General features: G+C 51.0%; 1 protein-coding gene across 2 annotated transcripts; it reads right to left on the bottom strand.

The window, feature by feature from the left end:
• Window positions 1-1,665: 1,665 nt before the first annotated feature.
• Window positions 1,666-11,718, bottom strand: ULBP1 (UL16 binding protein 1). Of its 2 annotated transcripts, none has more exons than XM_054558310.2 (4): window positions 11,536-11,718; window positions 6,509-6,772; window positions 6,017-6,292; window positions 1,666-3,999 (listed from the first exon to the last, which is right to left on the bottom strand). In XM_054558310.2, exons 1-4 carry the CDS (start codon window positions 11,618-11,620, stop codon window positions 3,989-3,991), a joined length of 636 nt encoding a protein of 211 aa, XP_054414285.2. In that variant the 5' UTR covers window positions 11,621-11,718; the 3' UTR covers window positions 1,666-3,988. The 2 variants fall into 2 exon arrangements, with proteins under 2 accessions (XP_054414285.2, XP_054414284.2); XM_054558309.2 differs by lacking the exon at window positions 1,666-3,999 and adding an exon at window positions 5,226-5,359 and having other exon boundaries at window positions 11,536-11,717.
• Between the last annotated feature and the right edge of the window lie 5,895 nt (window positions 11,719-17,613).

Raw genomic sequence — 17,613 nt, 5'->3', positions numbered from 1 at the left:
CCGAGTAGGTGGGATTACAGGCACCTGCCACTATGCACAGCTAATTTTTGTATTTTTAGCAGAAATGGGGTTTCACCATGTTGGCAAGGCTGGTCTCAAACTCCTGACCTCAAGTGGTCCACCCCCCTCAGCCTCAGAAAGTGCTAGGATTACAGGTGTGAGCCACCAGGCCTGGCCAGCCAGCCCCATTCTTGAGAGCTTTTCTCTCATACCCTAATAACCTATCAAAGCCTCCCTCTCCTAGTACACATTAGGCACTATGTTTAGGGGCACATAGACATTCAGTCTCTAGCACCACCTCTGCTGAGTTCTGTCTCCATGGAAATGAGGAAGCTGAACAGCCTCCTCCACACAGTCTCCCCTTGACAGCCATTGCCTCAGAGTGACAGTGAGTAACTCACTAAGGCCAATGGCTGGGCTTCCTTGGGGACACTTCCAGGGACTGGTTTCTTGGTTGTGTCTGGGGATCCTTCCCTGCTTCTTTGGACCTCTTGTGGTTTTTTGAGATGAAACTGAATATTTACAAGAATACAATGTGACAGCTCTGGGAATCAGATGTCCCCTCTCTTCAAGGTGTGTTGCTGCTGCATGTTTAGTGACTTTCTGGATGGATCTTATAACATCTGTATTCCCTGTCACAGGTGGACCCTGAAGTCTCTGCTCAGTTAGGTGAGGTTGGACAGAGGTTTGCATCAATGCCTTGAGCCGGCGAGTCTCTCCCCAGTGTGGAGGGTTTTGTGTGCGTGGTGCACTCCTGCCCCTGCCACACTCAGGCGGGCAGCTGATGTCACCACTGCAGCTCCACTTCCTGCCTGCACAAAACCTCCAGGTCAGCCAAAGGTCAGAGATGTGGCCTTCTCAGGTGCTCCCTGGGCACGTGCCAGCCTCTATGCTCATCTCATTCCCCAAATCTTTCTCTCGATTTCCCCCACTAGCCTCTTGTTTGCCCCACATGCAAACGGTGGAGTTGTACGGTTGCAATGATTGCTTTTAGCCAATGCTCTGAAGATCTGGCTTTTCCCCTAGAGAGAGACCTCAGCAGGTCAAAGGAGGACAAACCCAATGAATGGAGCTTTTCCAGTGAGTCCCAGACAGGCCAAATAGAGTTCTCTGGGGCTGGGGTTTTGAATGGCTCCAAGCCCAGCGTGCCCCTTCAGGAAGTGGAGACTGTGGCTTTGCAGCTGTCACGGACATGGTGAGTCCAGTGTTTTCTGGGCATAATAAATCAGCATATATTGTGCAGACAAGAAGTAGAAAGAAATGTTAGGAGGAAGAATATAAATTTTCAAGTACGAGTTCGGAAGTATTAGAAAAAAACGAGGAAAAGGGCAAGGTTGGCTTGGTTGTAGCTAACCTGGTGGAGAAACGCAGCTGTCTGAGATAGAGTGCTCGAGCTGTTAGGTTCCTCTGCAATGCCGAGACCACCTCCACAACCTGCCCTGCATCCTCCTCTCTCCCGAGGCTGAATGCAACTCTTGGGCCTTCGGTGCCAAGGAAGCCACAGTCCCAGACCAGAGGAAGGCCTGAGGTGGACACTGGAAAAGGAGGAGGTGGGTGCAGAAGGAGAAGGCTGACAGCAAGGATTTCCCGAGGATAAACAAAAATGTCACTTGAAAATGGAAAAAAAAGTGAGGGTGTAAAGAACAAGATGGAACTCATCTGTAATTCCATTATACAGTGTTTAATTTTAGGGTTTTGGCACTTTCATGTATAATTTTTATACAATCAGCATCATACAAATTTTTATACAATTATCATCATACAATTTATGATTATCTTAAATGACTGGATTTTATCTTTTTGAACTGGGTTTGGGTTCATAGTGCAGAGTTCTCTCACTCTGGTCAGTTAACCCCATTTTTTTGGGCCTTGTGTCATTTTATTTTATTTATTCATCTTTAATTTCAACCTATATAATAAAAAGTACATATACAGGTTTGTTACATGGGTAGAATTTGGGAGGCTGAGGCTTGGTGTCCCAATGATCCCATCGCCCAAACAGTAAGCGTGATACCTAACAGGTGTTTTTTCAGCCCAGGTGCCCCTCCTCTCTCCCCCGTCTGGTGATCTCCAGCATCTGTGGTTCATGTGAATTTAATGTTTAGCTGCCACTTTCAAATGGGAACATGCAGTATGTGGTTTTCTGTTCTTGCATTAGGTTGCTTAGGATAATAGCCTCTAGTTCCATCCATGTTGCTGAAAACGACATGATTTTCTTGTGTTTCATGGCTGCATAGTTTTCCATAGTGTCTATGTACCACATTTTTTTCATTCAATTCACTGTCATTGGGCACTTAGATTGATTCTCTGTCCTTGCTGGTGAGAATAGCACTGTAATGAACATATTGGTGCAGGTGTCTTTTTGATAAAATGAATTCTTTTCCTGTGGGTATATCCCGAGTAGTGGGATTGCGGGATTGAATAGTAGTTCTATTTTAAGTTCTTGGAGAAATCTCCAAACTGCTTTCCACAGCGGCTGAATAAATTTGCTTTCCCACCAACAGTGTCTGTTTCTTTTTCTCTGCACCCTCACCACCATCTCTGACTTTGTGACTGGTAAGAGATGGTAACTCATTGTGGTTTTGATTTGTACTTATCTGATGATTAGTGATACCGAGCATTTTTTCATGTTTGTTGGCCAATTGTAGGTCTTCTTTTGAAAAGTGTCTGTTCATGTCTTTGCCCAATTTTAATTGGGTTTTTTCTTCTTGCTTGTTGAATTGTTTAAGTTCCTTGTAGATTCTGGATATTGGACCTTCATCAGATGCATAGTTTGCAAATAGTTTTCCCCATTCTACAGGCTGTCTGTTTACTGTGTTGCTAGTTTATTTTTCTGTGCAGAAGCTCTTTAGTTTAATGAGGCCCCATTTGTCAATTTTTGTTTTTGTTGCAATTGTTTTTAGTGCCTTCTTCATGAAATCTTTGCCAGGCCCTATGTCCACATTGGTATTTCTTAGGTTGTATTCCAGGATTTTTACAGTTTTAGTACTTACATTTAAATCTTTCATCCATATTGAGTTATTTTACATATATGGGGAGAAGTAGGGGTTCAGTTTCATTCTGCATATGGTTGGCCAGATATCCCAGCACTAATTTTCGAATAAGGAGTCTTTCCCACATTGCCCATTTCTGTTGAAGATTAGATGGCGGTAGGTGTGCACGTTGATTTCTGGGCTCTCTATTATTTTATTTACTAAATAAAATAATCATGAATATAATATTTTCATATTAAATAAATAAAAATTTCTACAACAGGCGCTGTGGTTCATGTCTGTAATCCCAGAGCACTGGGACGCCAAGGTGGTAGGATTGCTTGAGACCAAGATTTGAAGACCATCCTGGGCAACATAGGAAAACCCTATCTCCACCTAAAAATAAAACAATTTGCCAGGCCTGGTGGCATGTGCCTGTAGTCCCAGCTATTCTAGAGGCTGAGTCTAGAGGATCACTTGAGCCCAGGAGCTGGAGATTACAGTCAGTGATGATTATGCCACTTCACTTCAGTATGGTTGACAGAATGAGAAACTGTAAAAAGCCATAAAAATAAAAAGGATTATCACAATTCCTGGTCAGTGCATTGAAAGGATCCCTGAGGTCTGAAGTCCTGCATGCTATTTGACTAGCAATACCGTTTGGAAGAATAAGGTCATGCTTCAGAGAAGTGTCTGCTTTTCCACAATCAAAGAAGTAGAAAGAAAATGCCTTTTACTGGGATTTCTTGTTCAGTTAAAACTTGTGCAGGAATTCCATCCATTAGCACTGAGAGAAAGTGGCAGAAGGTGTTAAGAAAAATGGCTGCTGGGATCATGAGCAAAGGTAATGAGTGGCCTGAGATGTTGAGTCTACAATGTCCTCATCATCTGCCAGGGCCTGTGGGCTTGCTAAGGCTTGAATGCCTGCTTTCCAGAAAGGCACAGTGGTGAGTAGACAGGCGGCCTCCCTGAAGGGAGAGGAGGGACAAGACCAGGCTAACAAGGGCTTCTTGACATCATCTTCCACCTTGAGAAAAGATGAAGTGTTGGTTTAAGTGGCTGAGAAAAACCTGGGTCTGTTCTCCTGGGTGATCCCTCCCAGGCCCTCCCCATTTCGGAACCTCTCCCCCAAATAAGGAACATGTTTTTCCCTCCAACCCTACCTTTGGCTCTGTAGCCTGTTCCAACCTCCACCCTCCTCCACCACACCACAGAGCCAGCCCAGGTCCTGTTACAGCCCAGGGGGGCTCAGAACTGAGGCTGGTAATAAGGGGTCTGCACCCTCACTGAGGGCCTGCTCCCCCTTCTCATAGAAGGGTCTAGAGGACCTGGGGGAGCCCTGTCCAAAGAGAGGTCTTTCTATCCATGTTCCCTGGCCTTGGGTGGTCTTGTAGGCAAACCACCTTCTTTCCCCTTCACTCTCAGCCTTTCCTCACCCTGGGAGCTGCACCCATAGCTCTGAATGGGACTGTCCCTGCCCCGTCCCATTCATTCCTGGCCAAGCTCAGTGGTGAGCATGGAACTCCAGCAGCAGCTCAGCTGCCCTGCCTGAGTCCACTCTGCTCCAGGCAGGGCCATCAGCTGGCTCAGGATCTGGAGTGTGCAGGAGGCAGAATGGCAGGAGCATCGCCCCAGGGCCCGGCAAGGACTCCCATGGGTCCAAGAGGCCTGGCCTTTTCCTGAACCTCAGTCTGGACACACTCTAATCTTCACCTTCCACTTTAACTGCTGGGACCCGAGCTGCTTTCTCTGGGAATGCAGCCTTTGGAACTGGGTGGGCCAAGGCCCTCACAACCTCCTCCTTCTGGGATTCTCCCAGATCACTCTCTTGTTAGCCTCCTCCAGGGATGCCCTTTCCCTTGACATCCTAGGTGAAGCAGCCATGCTGCTGCTCTCCTACTGTGCAGATTGCCCATGCCTGAGTTCCTGCTGCCTGCAGGCCACACACCACTACCCTTCCCAAATAGGAACCTGCTCTGAAACAAGCCTGAATTGGTTAAACCCTCTCAAGCTCAACAGGCCTTGAGCCTTGGTATGGGTCTCTCTCTTTCCCTCTGGCCTCTGGCAGTTAGAATCCATCAGAACTCAAGGTTGAGCTGCCCAGGTCATTGCCAACAGGTGACACCAGGTCTCATTCATCTGTCTAATGTCAGTATGAGAAGTTCCCGGCCTCTGGGACTCTGGGAATTCTCCTTCCACATCCTCCCATCTCACCCATCTGCCTCTTGCTCCCCTCCCAATATTGCCCACAGTACCTGTCGCTCTAAACAACTCTCCTCATCTGCCAGCTAAAATGAAGCAGAGGAAGATGATGAGAAGGCTCCAGGGACTGAGGGTGGTGGCCATGGCTTTGGCTTGGGTTGTGCCTGGGGCCAGAGAGGGTGGTTCTAAAATGGAAACACAGGAGTGACAACACTTGTCCAGACCCGAAATCTTAGGGGATGCCTCCTCAGCTCCTGCCACCCCAGGTCATCCCGGAAGGCAGACCTTTTGTCCCCCCTCTGCTGTGGGGCAACCTCTGGGACAGGTCCTGGGGTAGGAAGGGAGAGGGGGTGTCCCCTATCCTCAGGGAGCTCACACATCTGCTAAAGGAAGTGAGGTGACAGCACAGTCCACCCTCCTGCCGTGGAGAAAGAGGAGGTGATGTCCCAGGGCCAGGGAGGGGAGGGTCTTAGGCCCTGGCATTGGAGGTGATTTTGATGGATTTACAGAAACAGACGAGGGGAGAGGAAAGAAAAGCTGATTCTAGGAGGAAGGAACACTAATGAAAAAGATGTGGAAACACTATGACACCCACAGATTAGAGGCTGGTGAGAAATGCACAGTGGGTGGAGCAGAAGCAGGTGCAGGGAGGAAGAGGAGTCAGGAGGAAGAAGGGAGAGGAGGATGAGAGAGCACAGGCATGCCAGCACCCCCAGGAGGAGCCCCCCATGAAGAGGTCATGTTCATACTCACTCAAACACTCACACACACATGCACTCACACACACACACCGGCTAAGATCTGAACTCGAGACAGCTTCCTTTTATCCCCCTCTCACTTACTTGTTGGATCCAGCATTTGTTCCCAGTACATCAAAAATTCTTCAAGCCACATCTTACAATCCCCCATTGAAATCTTCTGGAAGAACATGGTCACATCCCTATTCTTCTCCCACTTCTCTTTCATCTTCTTGGCTCTAGGATGAAGCGCTGTCCACTTTCTGTTGTTTGAGTCAAAGAGGAGGAACTTCTGTCCATTGAAGAGGAACTGCCAAGATCCTCTGCTGAGTCCGTGGGCTTCATGCTCACAAGACATCCTGGCCTGCAGAATGAGGGGCTCTGCCCCATTGCAAAGAGATCAGCTCTGATCTTGACAAAGCCTGAGCCCCCACCCTGCTTCCTTTCCTGGCTCATGGATTTGCTCTCTCTGCTGCATCCTGCACATGCTCCTCAACCTCTTGGGTGACAACAAACTTCTGATTTAGTTTTTACATGAAATCAATAAATGACTCTAAGTTACTACTGTGTCTGCTCCCTCGGCCATTTTAAACCTACCAATGGGTATTAAATTCTCCACTTGAATGTCAAGCAGTTGCCCTTTAAGGAAATCCACCACGTCTCTTAAGGTTTCAGTCTGTTCTTCCCAGGTTTTTGTGACATTGACTTTCTTCCCCAGAGAAGCAAAGGCTTTGGCCTTGTGATTAACACAGTCATAGTGAAGAAAAAGCCTTTCATCCACCAGGCCTTGAACTTCACACCGCTGTGGTTCAGGTCTGGACTTAGGAGTGATGATGAAGTCATAGCAAAGACAGTGTGTGTCTGTGGAAGAAAAACACAGGAGGGGATTGGTGTGGGGGGAAATGGAACCTGTATCCCCTCCTCCCCCTTATGGTGACTGCAAGTGAAGGCCTCTGAGGGGCTGGGCTGGCAGAGCAAGATGTGCCCCAGCCAGGACTGTCATGAAAACTAGTTAATGACTAGAGCATCTCCCTTGCTTGAGTAGATGGAGGGGAAGGTTCCTACAGCCATGAAAACACATGTCCCCTCCAGACATGTCCCACCTGCTTTGTGCCCACATCGGTCAGCACATGACCTTGTCGTGGAGGTGCCAGGCCTGTTGTGGCAGGAAAAGGCCTGGATGGGGAGGACCCTCAGCAGCAGCCCATGTGGCCTGCAGGAGGTGGGAGAGGGTGTGGGGGCTGCCCTGGGATGCTCCAGCACAGTGGGTGGGGTGAGGGCAGAATTCAGTTTAGATAAACAAGTGATTACTGTCATGGGGCACATGATTTAACACGTTGGCAAAGCCCCGGTGAAGACACCATCTGCTATGAGCATGCATTCCTGGAACCTTGTAAAGGGATGGTTCACAGGGCAAGAAGTGGAAAACCCAGAACTTCTACATTAGGGTGTAAGGGAAAGAAGCAAAAGGCTCAGAGAAGCACCCATGCCAGAGTGGCTGCAGTATGAAAATCCAGAACAATGTCCATCCTCTGTGCTCCTGGGAAGCCTGGAGGACTCCTGATTACCCAGCATATAAAGAAGGCCCCAGGAGAAGGCAGCAGACTATCAAGAAGCCCAGGGATGCCTGTTGCTGAAGGCCGGGGCTGGGGGTAGGAAATGCTGTTCCTGAAATGGGCTCCCAGTAGTAATGGGGATGGAAAATCCTGAAATAAGAGATCTCAACTGGAGGCCGTCAACTGTCAGGAGGAAGGAGGGTACAATGATGTAAATAATTAAAGAAGTCACAATGCCAGTGGGGGACCTCAGCCATAAAAACGTATGCCCATGGCTCATAGAACAAAGGGGTCAAGGATCCAAAAGAAATGGAAACTCAACCAGATACTGCTAGATTTAAATAATTACAACAAACGAAGACAAAACGCAAGGATGGATGACCTGGAGGCTGAAAGGAGTCACCCTAGGAAATAACTGAGCTCCTTTGCCCAGCTTTGAGAACTGAGCCACATCTCAGACCCAGAGTCCATTACTAGAAGGAGAGCCCAGAGGCCCTGGTGGGCTCCTTCAACCCCACAGCAACTGCAATGACTCCTTCAGACTCCCCCCACAGAGCCAGATGGGCATTCATTCTGGTAACTGTATGCCATGAAATGGCGAATACCCAGACACTCCTAGTGGACACAGTGTGTGATCCCACCTCCTCCCAGGGACCTGAAGCATTAACTTGCTCCCCTATTACTCATGAGATGCATTTAGGGCAAAGTAACAGATGGACACCTGTGTCAGGTCCAGCTTAGAGGGATAGGCTGGGATCATAGACCCATTCGATGGTAATTTCACATTTCCTGGATTTCTACCGGGAATGGATAGTGTTTGTAGTTAATCTAGTAACTATTATAGGTTGTGCTGGTCATATGACCTCCCCTGTCACTACTCAACTCTGCTCTTGTAGCTGGGATGCAGCCATACACACACTGTGATGAGGGGTGACGCTGGACCTACCAATATGGCTATTTGACCCTGGACTCCCTAAGATCCCAGAGGCATGTGTGGTTGGAAAAGGTGCTATGTGGATTTCATGGCAATTGCCAACCGCAGAATCACAACAGGGTCCCCTAGTGCTCAGAAGCAAGGCTGTGCCACTCACAGCAGCGAAATCCCCTCATTTAAAAGTGGCTCCTGCGGTGGTCCTGGGCCCCTGTGGAGATGGGCCTCCAGCTATGGGAGGGCAGTGACCATACAGCCTCAGAACTGCCCATCACAGGGTGTGCTCCTCACCGTTTAGGTCATTAGGAAGATAGGCCCCACAGTGAGAAGACACAGGTGGGTCTCCTGAGATGGGCAGGAGCAGGGCCACAACGAACCAAGAAGCTGCACAAGCAGTTGGCTGGGGTCCCCAGGACAACACATGGCTGCACTCCCTCACCCTCAGCTCACACCTGAGGCTTCAGGGAGGGTCCCTGATTGCCCTGAGGGACCGATGATGCCACCTAGCAGCAAAGGAGGGGGGTAGTAGGCCCAGAACCATGGAACCTCCATTCACATTCATCACATCCACACCTCCCAGAACCATGGAACCTCCATTCACATCCATCACATCCACACCTCCCAGAACCATGGAACCTCCATTCACATCCATCACATCCACACCTCCCAGAACCATGGAACCTCCATTCACATCCATCACATCCACACCTCCCAGAACCATGGAACCTCCATTCACATCCATCACATCCGCACCTCCCAGAACCACGGAACCTCCATTCACATCCATCACATCCACACCTCCCAGAACCACGGAACCTCCATTCACATCCATCACATCCACACCTCCCAGAACCACGGAACCTCCATTCACATCCATCACATCCACACCTCCCAGAACCACGGAACCTCCATTCACATCCATCACATCCACACCTCCCAGAACCACGGAACCTCCATTCACATCCATCACATCCACACCTCCCAGAACCATGGAACCTCCATTCACATCCATCACATCCACACCTCCCAGAACCATGGAACCTCCATTCACATCCATCACATCCACACCTCCCAGAAGCCACAGGCAGGGTAGACACACCTGTGACTCTTCAATTTACACCACTTGGAGATGACACCCTAGGGGATGGGGCAGCAATTGCCAGGACACAGCATGTGCCCTCATCTGGGGTCAGCAACCTAGGACAGTGTCCACATCTGGTCTCCCTTTTATTTGCAGGTTGCCATTGCCTGCTGTTGCTCTACAAAGGGACAGGACTTGACACACAGACAGAGAACTCACGGCCAGCAAGGACCAAAGTGCCTTCAGCCTTTTCTTTCTAGAAAGGGTTTGCTGACTCCTGTCTGCATAGTGACTATTCTATATAACCCTGTCTCCCCAGTAGGAAGAACAGGCGGGTCTGGGACCCTAGGGCAGAAGTGGGCACCTCTACTCATGGGCGCTCCCAGGGTCATCCTGGGGGAAATGGTATTTCCCATCCCCCCTGCACTAAGTTTTGTGGAAAGCTGGGGTGTGTTTGCTGGGGTGTGTCCTCAGGCAAAAGGGGAGAAAGTGCTAGTTGGTGGGGGAGGTGCTAAGGGCTCCTTCTTGGATGTGGAGGTGAGGGAGGCCTGTGTGGTGACAGGGGTGAGCTGAGATGGGGAGTGAAAGGATGCGACCTGGGTGGTGAAAGTGAATGGTGAGGGGAGGAGTAGGAAGTGTCTGGTGAGCCCCTGCGTGCAGGTGAGTGTCTGCAGCAAAGTGTAGGGGGGAGTTCCAGGGCAGGGAGCCCTGGGGGGTGCTGGAAGGTTTGTGTGGTGAAGAGCAGGTCAGAGCAGAGCAGGGCTGTGGCCGATGGGGCAGTCTGTGATCGCGTCCCTGTGGCACTCCCCTTCACCCCTGTCCTGACCCCAGCTAGGGTTCGGGGATCTGGTTTCTCCTTCCCTAGGGCGAGTGGGGCTGCGGGTCTGCACCAGGGATCCCCGCCCCACCTTGCCCTCTGTAGCCCTTCGGCCCCTCCACCCTCCTGCAATTCCTTTTCAGCCTTCTTTGACAATCCCCCTGGACTGCGGGGCTAGCAGCAGCTGCAGGAATCGGACTCGGCGGAAAGGAGCCCCGGAGGGGAACTGAGTGCCTTCAGCCAGGCACGTTCGGGGAGACAACGATGTTCGGAGAGATCGCAATGTTCCGGGAGACCGCGATGTTCGGGGGGATCGGGCTGGTCCACCCAGAAGCCTCCTGGCCTATGGGGCAAGCAGCAGCCGCAGGAAGTGGACCCGGAGGAAAGGAGCCGCGGAGGGGAACTGAGTGCCTTCAGCCGGGCATGTTCGGGGAGATCGCGATGTTCGGGGAGATCGCAATGTTTCGGGGGATCGCAGCGTACTGGGAGACGGCGATGTTCGGGGGGACCGCGATGTTCGGGGAGATCGCGTTACTCGGAGGGACGGCGATGTTCGAGGAGACGGCGATGTTCGGGGGGGATCGCGATGTTCGGGGGGATCGCGATGTTCAGGTAGAACGCGCCGGTGCTACCAGAAGCCTCCTGGCCTGCGGGGCAAGCAGCAGACGCAGGAATCAGACCCGGCGGAAAGGAGCCGTGGAGGGGAACTGAGTGCCTTCAGCCGGGCGTCTTCGGGGAGATCGGGATGTTCGGGGAGACGGCAATGTTCGGGGAGATCGCAATTTTCGGGGAGACCGCGATGTTCGGGGAGATCGCGTTGCTCGGGGAGAGGGCGATGTTCGGAGAGGCTGCGTTGTTCGGGGAGACCACGATGTTCGGGGAGATAGCACCTGTCCTTCCAGAAGCCTCCTGGCCTGCGGGGCAAGCAGCAGCCGCAGGAAGCGGACCCGGCGGAAAGGAGCCGTGGAGGGGAACTGAGTGCCTTCAGCTGGGCATGTTTGGGGAGATCACGATGTTCGGGGAGATCGCGCAATGTTCGGGGAAACAGCGATGTTTGGGGGGACCGCGATGTTCGGGGAGACCGCGACGTTCGGAGGGACCGCGACATTCGGGGAGACCGCGATGTTCGGGGAGATCGCGCCGGTCCTTCCAGAAGCCTCCCCTCCTCTGAAACCCGCTGCAGTCCACAACCTCCCAGGTTTGGCCCCCGCCCTGCTTAGGCTACATCCCTGAACTCACCGACCCGCCCCGCCCGGGACCAGCCAGACAGCAGGTGCAGAAGCGGGAGGCACAGAAGGAACGCGGGGCTGGCGGCCGCTGCCATTGTAGACCTGGAGCTCCGTGGACTGGAGACGCGGTAGAAGTGGAGACTGGCGGATGAATCGCTTCGGGGCGCCCAGGCCGGCTATTTATAAACCCCGCGCAGCACGCCCCGCCCCGCTTCGCAGCACCCCGCCCCGCCGCGGGCCGGGATCCACTCGGCGGGATCCTAGGCATGCCCTTTTTGGGGATGCTCCACCCCGTGACGCCGCAGGCTAGTCTTCTGACAGCCGCCCGGCTGACGCAACTTCCCCTCCAACCCGCCCCCGCGGCTTGGTAGCGGCGTGCGCGGACCCAGAGCGGGCCAGGAAGCGGTTCCTTCCATGGCCCCATCACATAATTTGTCAACACAGCATTTATCATTACCCCAATGTAAACACTGATGCACAGGAAGGTGAAGAAACTTGCACAGGAATACTCAGTGGCGGCGGTGTCACCCTGTCACCGCCTGCGCCAGCGACACCCGCCCTCCCTCCGCCTGCAGTCGCGGAGTCCCCGCCCCTCCCCGTCCAGGGCGCAGCCGCTTCCCCAGTCCGGAGTGGACCTTCTTTGCCTCTCCACTAAAAGCATGAGGTGGTCTTTGAGTATATTCTATATCCCTTTATAACTTCTGGAAAAAAAAAAAAAAAAAAAAAAAGAAAGCCCTAGAGGGCTACCGTGATCAATCTTGATGTGATCAATTGTGTTTCCATGGAGAGCAGAAGCCGAGGGAGGGGTCTACGCATGCGTGGGGCTCACTTTGCTACACACTCTTCTGTGTCTAACAACACCCAAATCCGTGGCTGTATCCACACCTCAGCTCAGTCCCTGGATGGTCCCTACAGCCATCCTCAAAGGGGCAACCCGAGTGCATCCTCCTCTCAGTCACCATGAAACCATCTAGATCTGTGGGTAGAAACCAGAGGGAGGTGGGGGGCCCAGTGGCCCTTGGCCGCAAGGAAGGGCTTAGCCTGGGTAAGGACTGGGCAGAGCCCCTGAGTCCCACTCTACCCCCAGCCACTCAGCCCGTTCCCTAATGAATGAGAAAAATAGGCACAGATCTCCCACTCCACACAGTCTTCATGTGGGGAGACCTTCACCTGGTGACCATCAATCCCCAGGGTCCTGAGGCTGTGGGAAAGGGGAGGAGGCCTGGACCAAGCCCAGGACCTGACTGCTTCGGGACAGGGAGATGGGATGGTAGCCATCTGTGACTGAGCAGGGACACAAGAGCCAAAAGGTTCTGGCCTGATGCACTAGAGCCTCTGTCCAGGAGGGGCTACGTGAACGGTGGTCTGGAGGACAACTGGGCAGTTCTCAGATTTGGGAGGGGAATAGCTTTGGTGGGTCTGGGGATCTGTGTGTGAGAAGAGCCTCCCACATACAGGGCTAGGGGCAGGAGCCCAGGTTAGTCCTGGGAGGAGGCCACTGGGAAGTCCCTGGAAGCACCACTTCTGAGGCTGGGTGACCTGGGCCAGTGACTGGGGGAACAGGAGGAAGGCAGAAGGAGGCTGGCAGGAGAGCCCTAAGCAGGACAGCCAGGTGACAGGAGGAGGGGCCTGTGTGCACACCTGGGCCCTCCTGCCTCACCCCTGCTGCAGGCATCTGGCCACTAGACTCAGGCCTGCCCAGGATGGGCATAGAAGTGGCCCAAAGTTGTTGCAATGGCCAGGATCTAGAGATCATCCATTCAGACATGGAAGTCAGCTGATATGGTGGCTGAATATGCCTGTGCAAGGTTCTTCAGCTTTCTGGGCATGGATGTCCGCATGTGGAAAATGACAAATGCTATACAGACAGATGAAATGAGCAGATTCTACAAGGAACCCTGTCCTTGCACATGCTAAGAACCAAGGGCAGGTCTCCTATTTCAGTTGTGAGCCCTGCCGCCCTCCCTGAAGTCAGCAAATGCCAGGCCTACCCTGAGGAGAGCTGGAGCTGGGCCCAGGCGGTGGCCTCTTCATGGCCCTGAGTGTGCTGTGAGGGGGTGGAAATGAAAGCAAGACCCACCATCAGGACTCAGACACGTTTTTCAGACCCACAGAGGATGATTTTTCTCTCCATCAGCTGGTGAGCCTGACATGATTTAAGGTTGTTTGGAGGCTGAGTGAACCAGTCAATGAATGAGACAGTTGTGGGAATGAATGGGGCTCAGAGGAAAAGCACAGGTGCAGAGGGGAGCTGGAGTGGAGGTTGTAACCCCCAGCGGCCTGAAGGTGGCAGCATCCTGGCACAAGTTGGGAATTTTTTTTGCCTTTTTTTTTTTTTTCTTGAGACTGAGTCTTACTCTGTCGCCCAGGCTGGAGTGAAGTGGGATGATCTCAGTTCAGTGCAACCGCCTCCTCCCGGGTTGAAGCGATTCTTTTAACTCAGCCTCCCGAGTAGCTAGGATTACAGGGCCTGCCACTGTGCCCAACTAATTTTTGCAATTTTAGTAGAGACAGGGTCTCACCATGTTGGCCAGGCTGGTCTTAAACTCCTGGCCTCAGGCGATCCACCTGCCTCGGCCTCCCAAAGTGCTGGGATTACAGGTGTGAGCCACTGAAACTGGCCAAGACTTGGAAATTTGAATGCCCACCTGGGTGTCCACAAAGATTTTCCAAGGAAGAGTAACTTGGTTTTCAACCAGTCTGGGGGTGCTTCATCAGGATAGAATCTTCTAGAAAACATAGCATAATGATGGACAGCGTAATGATGGACTTCAGCTGGTTTGATTGAGCCTAGAGTGCACCAGGGCCAAACGAATCTTGCCTTTTTTTTTTTTTTTTTTTTTAGACAAGAGTCTCTCACAGTCGCAGGGGCTGGTGTGCAGTTGCGCAATGTCGGCTCACTGCAACCTCCACCTCCCAGGTTCAAGCGATCCTCCTGCCTCAGCCTCCCAAGTAGCTAGGATTACAGGTGCCCATCAACACACCCGGCTAATTTTTTTGTATGTTTAGTAGAGACGGGGTTTCACTATGTTGGCCAGGCTGGTCTTGAACTCCTGACTTCGTGATCCGCCCGCCTCGGACTCCCAAAGTGCTGGGATTACAGGCGTTAGCCACAGTACCCAGAGGAAAATCTGTGTTTTAAAGAAAGAAGGAACAAGTCTGAAAGCGGGAATGGAAATGGGAAAAGATAAGGGGGCCAGGAGGAAAGAGAAGGAGAAAAAAAGGGTTGGGGTCTGAGAGGGAGCAAGAATCCAGGCATTTCCGGACCCATGGCCTGGAGTTGCAAGTGGGCGGGGTGGGGCCACTGGAGCTGTGACAGCCTTGAGGGCCGGGGTGACTCACACAGGGTCCCTCTGCTTCCTCCAAGCATGTCATGCCCTGGGCTCCAGGTCCCCAGTGGCACAGGTGCTGGCACAGAGTTGGGTGTTTGCCTCCAGCCTCTATTCCTGCTACCAGGCTGGTCCGGAGTGAGTCGGATTGGTGAGTTCCAGGCTGGACCCTAAGCAGGGGTCGTGGGCCAACATGGGAGATCTTGGACTGCAGGGGTGGGGGTTCAGGAGGAGGGGAGGCTTCTGGAAGTTTCTAAAGGTCTCCTTGGAATTTAATGTGGCATTGCTAGCTGGAGCCAGCTTGGCATGGGGAGAGAGATGTGGAACTGATGAAAAGCGTGCAGCCTGATTTAAAGCCAAACCCTGAGCCCTTTCAAGAACAATAAAGCATATTTTAGTCGCTAAAAGAAACAAATGAACAAACAAAGTAGCCTTTCTTGGCAGATACCTTCCATTTTTAAGCTTTACATTTAACATTGCCTTTTGAAAATAGTGTATATTATTTGATATTTTAAAATCCAACCTGGGAGTTTCAGTGATTTATGTGACGAGTTTAGCAATTCACCTTTATTGTAATTATTACTGTTTAGGATTTAGCTATGCCATCTTTTTTGTTTGTTTAAGATATGGGGTCTTCCTCTGTTGTCCAGGCTGGAGTGCAGTGGCGTAGTCACAGCTCACTGCAGCCTCTAACTCCTGGGCTCAGGCCATCTTACTGCCTCAGCCTCTGAGTAGCCAGGACTACAAGCATGCGCCACCCACTGGGCTAATTTTCTGTGTTTGTAGAGATGGTGTCTGCCTATATTGCCCAGGCTGGACTTGAACTCCTGAGCTCAAGCGATCCTCCCACCTCGGCCTCCCAAAGTGCAGGGATTACAGGCGTGAGCCACTGTGCCTGGTCCACATGTATTTATTGCGTTTTTTAATGCTGGCATTTCCCCTCCGTACCTGTGTTCCGTTTAGTATACTGAGGGTTTTTTTCTGTTGGTTTAGAAGTTATACATTCTAGTTTTCTTCTCAGGGTGGCCACCCTTAACCTATGACTCATACCAATATGTGTCACATTTATTGGTATTATTGGTTTTGTTTTATTCCTAATTTTAGAAGTCTCAGCATGTTTTCCTTTCCCTTTTCTGTGCCACCTCCAGCCCCATTTTCCTGAGAGCTTTCCTAGCTGTAATTCTCGGTTATTCTTAGCTACACTTCTTTGTTTCTGTGATCCCAACTTCACATTTCCCCTTGTTGTGAGATAACAGTAATCTGGAATAGATTCCTTGGTCACTTGTCCTCCTCAGTTCTCTTCTTGTATCTCCTGTGTTTCTCTTGCTATTGAGGTACCTTCCTGTAAACTATTTCCAACTTGGATCTTTAAGAGGCAAATATCCTTCAAGTTTTCTACGTTTTGAATATTTCTGATACACCGTAGCGGGCAGGATTCGGAAGCTGCCCCCTCAAGTTTCCTGTAACTTTTCTAGAACGATATGTTCTAGAAAACACTGATGATAGGACAACTAGCTGCTGTCTTAGCCTGTTTGTTTGAGCCTGGTGCGTACCAGCAGCAGGAAAATCCAGTATTTTAAGCAAAGAAGAAATGATTATGAAAATGGGAATGGAAATGGGAAAGGAAAGGGGGTCAGGAAGAAGGGGATGGAGAGAATAAGGGGTGAGGAGCCTAGAGAAACCAGCTGCTCCTCGTCTAGGCACCGCTAGTCTAGGTACTGTGAGTCTAGGCACTGCTAGTCTAGGCTCTGCCCAGTCATAATTAAAGTTACTAATCAGTTGACCTTAAAATAGAGAGATTTTCCTGGATTCTCTGAGTGGGCCCAGTGCCATGACATGAGCTCTAAAAAGCAGAGAATTTTCTCAGGCTGGAGCCAAGAAAGATGCGTCCAATGTCAGAGAGATTCTAAGCATGAGAAGGATTCCATGCACTGCTGCTGGCTCTGAGATGTGGGGGCCATGAGCAAGACTGGAGAGGGGCCTCTGGGAGTTAGGGAAGGGCTGCAGCTGACAGCCAGCAGGGAAGCTGGGATCTCAGACCCACAGGTCCAAGGACTGGATTCTGCCAGCAACCTGAGTGCACTTGGAAGCAGATGCTTCCCGGAACCTCCCAATCAGAGCCCAGTGGGTGGACACCTTGATCTTGACCTTGACCTTGACCTTGAGGAACTGGGAGCAGAGAAACCAATCAAGCCATCTCAGACTTGCAACCTAGAGGACTGTGAGATAATAAAGATGTACTGATTTAAGCAGGTAAGTATGTGGCAATTTGTTATGACTGCAAAAGAAAAGATACCTTCCTATTTAAATGAGAATTTGACTGGATAAAAAACTCTAGGCTCAAGTTCTTTTCCTTCATATTTTAGAAAGAATACTCCATTGTTATCTTGCAACCAGGGTTGCTGTTGTGTAGTCTGTTGGCCAAGTGTTTCCTTCTTCCTTCCATTGTTTCTCTGGGGTAATTTGGGTGAGGGAGCCAGAAGCCTGACCTTATTTCCTGTCTTCATCCAGTGGATTTGTACTGTTCTAGGCTGTTAGTCGCAGTCTCAAGGAGGTGGAGAATGGTTTCTACTTTAACCTACCTTTTCATAGATGCACTTGTAGATTGGACAAGCTTATTGTTTTTCTCTTATTCAGCTACTGTTAGTCTTCTCTCCTACCACCTTTCATAAATATTAAACTTACTGAGATATAATTTACAGACAATACTCCTTTGTGAACATAGGAGCTTAAAGTCTCTTATCTTTAGGAGTATATTG

Source organism: Pongo abelii, chromosome 5 (genome assembly GCF_028885655.2).
Source record: "Pongo abelii isolate AG06213 chromosome 5, NHGRI_mPonAbe1-v2.0_pri, whole genome shotgun sequence".
NCBI classification, from domain to species: domain Eukaryota; kingdom Metazoa; phylum Chordata; class Mammalia; order Primates; family Hominidae; genus Pongo; species Pongo abelii.
Note: the sequence above shows the minus strand (reverse complement) of the source record. Positions and strands in the feature narration are given on the sequence as shown.

Bases quoted from the DNA above. Each gene is read 5' to 3' on its own strand.
- ULBP1 (XM_054558309.2), bottom strand. From the start codon at position 11,620: ATGGCAGCGGCCGCCAGCCCCGCGTTCCTTCTGTGCCTCCCGCTTCTG. The intron at 6,773-11,535 runs GTGAGTTCAGGG...TTTCTTCCACAG, and splicing joins GTCCCGGGCGGGGCGGGTCG to ACACACACTGTCTTTGCTAT. The intron at 6,293-6,508 runs GTAGGTTTAAAA...GCAATGGGGCAG, and splicing joins GGAGAATTTAATACCCATTG to AGCCCCTCATTCTGCAGGCC.